The 5734-nt window shown below is 40.3% G+C and overlaps 1 protein-coding gene across 2 annotated transcripts in view; it reads left to right on the top strand.

Annotated features, from left to right (window-relative positions):
* elp3 (elongator acetyltransferase complex subunit 3) overlaps positions 1–5734 on the top strand; it is a 25585-nt gene that overhangs the window by 556 nt on the left and 19295 nt on the right. For both annotated transcript variants that reach the window (XR_004660357.1, XM_034899811.1), the window contains exons 2-7: positions 89–188; positions 982–1120; positions 2319–2389; positions 2623–2686; positions 2878–2946; positions 4602–4756. Coding sequence is in view for 1 of the 2 variants with exons in the window: in XM_034899811.1 (XP_034755702.1) it covers positions 89–188; positions 982–1120; positions 2319–2389; positions 2623–2686; positions 2878–2946; positions 4602–4756 (598 nt within the window). In the remaining variant the exon portion in view is untranslated. The remainder of the gene's footprint in view (positions 1–88; positions 189–981; positions 1121–2318; positions 2390–2622; positions 2687–2877; positions 2947–4601; positions 4757–5734) is intronic.

Genomic DNA, 5734 nt, shown 5'->3' with positions numbered 1-5734 from the left:
CCTAATACTGTATCTGAAGTCTGTTTTTCAAAATCTTTTCCAAACCACTGTTAATATACTGATATACTTTATTGATAATCTTCGTTAGGTGATCTCAGCCGAGCTGAGCTCATGATGATGACCATTGCCGATGTCATCAGTCAGCTGGTTGAAGCCCACGAAGAGGGCAAAGACATCAATCTCAACAAGTAAGTCTTCCCCAGGCAATCACTTTCAGCACCACACAAGCATTTTATTACAGTTACACGCAAGCTGGATGGAATAAAATCCATGTTGTTTACAGATTACATTAGGTACGAAGTAGTATGTTTGTTTTAAAACTACTTATAAAACCATTCACTTCCTCCTGGTGTTTGAATGTAGCGCTGTCATGCAGTAAAGTCGGACTATTGATACGTTTATAATTTGGTGATTGTGGAACCAGCTGCCCGCTGGTGTCTCTTCAGGCCCCTCTTGGATGGCCAGTCTTGGTTAGTTGGGTGTATTTGAGAGACTGCAGTGGCACAGGTGACCTGACAGGCTGAAACACACTATTGAAGAGTTGGAAAAATACTCTCCAAGAGACTCTACAGACAGATTCAAATGACATTTAGTCAATCAGCATTTAAACACTGGAGTAGTAGTTTGGCATTTATCATAGAGGCAGAATACAACTGGTTCCAGCTTCTTGTTTTTTTTTCTGTTTCATATATTTCTAAATGAATGTCTGTGTTTTGGACTGCGGGTGGGAAACACTTGGTTTAAATTGTCAGAAATGTTGAACTGGTTATACACGTGTAAGATTAAGACTTCAGGTTTTTAATACAAGGAATTGTTATTGTATATGATGTGACCCAATGGAACTTAGTGCAAGATTCCTTGAATTGTACTTGTATCCATATTCATATTAAAAGGAGAAATGCAAATTGCTAAAAAATATGCTCTGTCTCTTACTACGATGTACACTAGACTAATTTTCTTTTATGATTCTGTTTTCAAAAGAGTGAAGACTAAGGCTTCGGCTAAATATGGACTTGAAGCCCAGCCTCGGTTGGTCGACATCATCGCTGCCGTTCCACCACAGTACCGCCGGGCTCTGGTGCCCAAGCTAAAGGCCAAACCCATCCGCACTGCCAGTGGGGTAAGTAGCTCTCAAGTCTGTCATAGACAGATGTTTGTAGTAATCTGTCACTCTGACACTGTCATGCTGACCTGAGGTCAGCAGGATTGCAGGTGTAATGCTGAGCTGTGTAAGGCTGGCACCAAACAGTTGAAATGCATTAGGTGCTTTCAGCCATACTGTTTTTTAAGGAACTTCAGACTAAAAGAAATACATACATTTTTCGTAGGCGATTATTCCTGCAATGCGTCGTGTGATTTAGGGCTGCACAACATATTGTTTCTTTTTTAATCATCATTGCAAAATCACTTGTGCAATATACACATCGCAAAAGGCTGCTACATATAGCAATAGACAACTGCACATATAAATGTAACTGACATTCTTGTTGCTTGTACAAGTGGTGACTTAAATTCAATTCAATGTTCAATTTTTCCAATAGAACAATGTTTGTAATTATTTCCTTTCATTTGTTTCAATTTCAACAAGTGGTTTGTTGTATTTAACAGAATACTAAGAACAGCAGAAATGCAGAATTGATTATTTATGCTTGATATGTTTATTTATTGTAAGTTATATCGTTATTGCGATGTTCAACAACATTAATGCCTGTTTTCCTTGTATAATGCAGCCCTACTGTGATTGGCCCGTATATCTGGTGTTAAACTTGATTTACGTTCATGCCAAATTCTAGATGAATAAATATCCCCAACAGGATGAGAGGTTACAAATGTTTACCCAGTCAGCTCAGCTGATTGCACCAGTGATGGAGTACTTAAGTTGAGTCACTTGCCTCGTGACTCGACTTGGACTCGGACCTGAGGATTTATGAAATAAGACTCGGAATTAGGATGAAGTTTCTGGCTACTTTTTTGCCTAATGAGCAGCGATGGAGCATGCAAGTCCTGGACTCGAGTCACTATTCTCTGGACTCATGACTCAGACTCAAACTCAGCTTATAGTGACTCAACTCAGACTCTTCTTTGGTAACTTAGACGTGGACTCGAACACTGCAGACTCCAGACTTGACTTTGACTCAACAGTTGGCGACTGCATCGCTGGATGGAGCTCAGCTTTTGGGCTTCTGGACATGGAGGTTTCTCTTATCTGGGAATGTAAAACAATCGATGGTTGGGAAAGAAAGTCAGAAAACGTACAGCGTACCTAAGTTCGGGAATTCAGGAAATCATTGAACGCAATACTTCTGTCTTCTGTCCAGATCGCAGTGGTGGCTGTGATGTGCAAACCGCATCGATGTCCACACATCAGCTTCACAGGCAACATCTGTGTGTAAGTAACATGAGTCCTCCTCCCTAAAATGTTGCAGTTTATTTAGCTCTACTTAAATTTGAAAATTGTGCACTGCTTAAATGATTGTGTTAATTTACATTTGAAATAAATGCAGGTCAGAGAACTTCCTCTTGTTGTTATTGCTGATTTAGAACAGTTTGTTTTTCACCATCACATGTTTATTGATGTATTGTTCTTATATTTCAAGCATCTCTCAATCTTTACTCTTGCAGCTACTGTCCTGGTGGTCCAGACTCAGACTTTGAGTACTCCACACAGTCTTACACTGGCTACGAGGTAAGATGGTGTCCTGCTGCCACCGGAAACAAGGCCCATACCAATGATGACAATATTGATAACCGATATTTAGAACTGATTTAAGTCAAAATTAAGATTTGTGAATGTTTGGGAACACAAAACATTGTTGAAATGCTTCAAGCAATTATTTAATGAATAATAACTTTTGTCTATCTCTCTTCTTCTGATAGCCAACGTCCATGAGAGCCATCCGAGCACGTTATGACCCCTACCTTCAGACCAGACATCGGGTGGAGCAGGTCAGTGTAGCCCTGCCGTGCACACATCTTTACTCCTTTTAATGGCTCTTTAATTTAAACACGACATGGTATTAGAGCTGAGCGATACGGAGAAAATCCAATATGAAGGTATTTTTGACCAAATACCTCCATGTCAATACTGCGGTCACATTGTAGGGTTGACTGTTGGTACTATCACAAAATATCACCTCAATGAGACTTTTGTCACTTTTTGGTCATGTTTTTGTTGCACTCAAGTGTCTAAATTATTCAGCGGTGTGTTTTGGGCGTAACCAGCAATCAACCAATCAGTGTCATCTCATATTCCCTTTAAATGCCAGGCGCGTTTTGACCTTGGCGCATTGCTGTTCTGATGGCGGATTAACCATAATAACATGTAATATACACTATATAGATATACACAATATTACTATTTCACATGCACATGTGTGTGCTCTGCGTGCCCCTGTGTGTGTAACAGGCCTAGTGTGCACGCTGTGCATGAGCCTAGGCACATTTTACTAATTTGCTGTTTAAATAACAATCAAATGCTGCGTTACTGACTTTAGACCAGGTTTTGGTTGGTCAACAGCACGATCACTTCCTGTTGCCTCAAGATAGCAATATTCCCAAAATGCACCTGAACACACCTCCCTGTAAGACCAGCACCCCCATGGACGTACAGATAGGTGCATTGCAAAGTGCCTTTGCTATCTAAACAACGTGAATTGAAAATGGCGTCGGTCTTAAACTAGTAAAGATGCTTTTGTCTGGCTTTGCGCTGCACCGTGTGCAAGATAGGACCTCTAGTCTGATATCACAATATTGATATAATGTGGATATATTGCCCAGCTCCACTTGGTATTACCTCTAGACATATATTAAATGAAGCTGCTTGACACATCTGCCTCTTTTATATTCACAAGGTGCTTAAACTCCCATTTCCCAAAACGGCTGCTGTGCAATGATCGTCATTGCTTGCAAACATGTATTAATCATAACCATTGATAGTTTATCTAGTATACAGTAATGAGTGTCATGGCTTTTACCCGTCTGCCTAGACCTGACCCCAATTATGCTGTTGTTTAAATTGATGGCCTTATTAGTCTAATGCAGCAGAGCAAAGCCATCCAATAAAGCAACAGTTTATGTAAAAATATGCTGTGTGAATCTCTATTTGCCACTGCCTGGTCTCATCTTTTTCATTGAGGTTTGGCTTTTGGATGTCGCTTTTCTGTGCAATTGCTGTTTTTGTACATATATTTTTTTTGGATCAATGTTTTTATATTAAAGATTTCCAGAGTGTACAAGATTCAAACAATCCAAACTAATCCTGAACCTCGACCCATCCACCCGCCTACCAGTCCAACACAATAAAAATCTGTCACTTTACATATTTACCTAAAAGAATGAGATGAAAAATATATACTGTATATAAATAAAAATACAGGAATATACTATGTATAAGAGGGTTACATTCTTTGCTACCTTTTCAATTTATGTTTTAAAGTAAAATTCTAATTTGTTTTGCAAGATATCACTATTATTGTAGAGAACATTATTCCGCTGCACATCACTTTACTCCCAATCACAGCCTATTAAATGTCTCGATATTGCCAAATTGCATGATTCTTGCAGTTTAACAAAGCCCTGTGTGTTGTCTGTGTAATGTGCAGCTGAAGCAGCTGGGGCACAGCGTGGACAAGGTGGAGTTCATCGTGATGGGTGGGACCTTCATGGCCCTGGCTGAGGAGTACAGAGACTACTTCATCAGGAACCTCCACGACGCCTTGTCAGGACACACCTCAAACAACGTGGCCGAGGCCGTCAGGTACGCAGTGGTCTCGCTTGCCAGACCTGTCTTCAACAACCTGGGGTGTTTCTTTACAGCAGGGGTATTCAGCTTAAATTGAGACAGGTCCAGTAAGTCGACCCTTTTTTTGAAACGTAGCAAAGGCAAGCTGTTACAGGACCCGTACAGTTCTACAGGGCTGGCTTTGTTCCGCCCCTTAAAAATTCCTTCTTTTTTTACAACATAAATACCCATGTAATGAACATATTTTCCCAGACTGATCTTATGAAATGTTGTATGCCAATTCATATGGCATTATTGGCGTGTTATCAAGACGCATACTCACTTTTTAGGGTGTTTATCAACGCTGTTAGGCCTCTATTGACTTTCATTACCTTGCGATTGCTTGTGATTCCACGCCATGGCGAGTAGTAAGAAAGGGCAAAATCCACGTATGGAGGTTGGTTTGGGTGGCAGATGGGTAAAACACCAGACTTTCACCCAGGAGCTTGGGGATCGTGTCCTGTGTGACCCGATCTTCTTTTCCTAAAGTCAACCGCCTGTTTCTATATATATATTTTTTTTTAAAGGCCATTATAAATACCAATAGATTGTGAAATGCCTGACCGATATATTTGAGGCAGCAGAAACTGAAAAGCTGAAAAGATCTTCCAGGGAGGGCAGAGGGCAGCCCATGATGTTCTGGGTGGACCCTCCAGAGTGCTTTCCTCTGCTGCTGTGCAGCTGGCGGACCACACACACATGCAATCTGTGCAGTCTCCACCAGAGGGAACAATTCTACCATTCTTAGAATTTCCCAGAGACTATAAATATAAAGTGGGATAAGGCAAATAATAGAACAGTTACAACAGCCTGGTTAGTTCATAAAATTACATTGCTTTACTGAAATGCAGCCATTAAAACCAGGAAAAAACAACACTAATGCCAAATTACAATATTACGATATCCAAAATCTAAGATGATATCTAGCCTCATATCACAATATCGATATAATAT

Source organism: Etheostoma cragini, chromosome 18, assembly GCF_013103735.1.
Source record: "Etheostoma cragini isolate CJK2018 chromosome 18, CSU_Ecrag_1.0, whole genome shotgun sequence".
In the NCBI taxonomy this organism is placed as follows: domain Eukaryota; kingdom Metazoa; phylum Chordata; class Actinopteri; order Perciformes; family Percidae; genus Etheostoma; species Etheostoma cragini.
The sequence above is the reverse complement of the archived record's forward strand: the minus strand, read 5'-3'. Positions and strand labels throughout refer to the sequence as shown.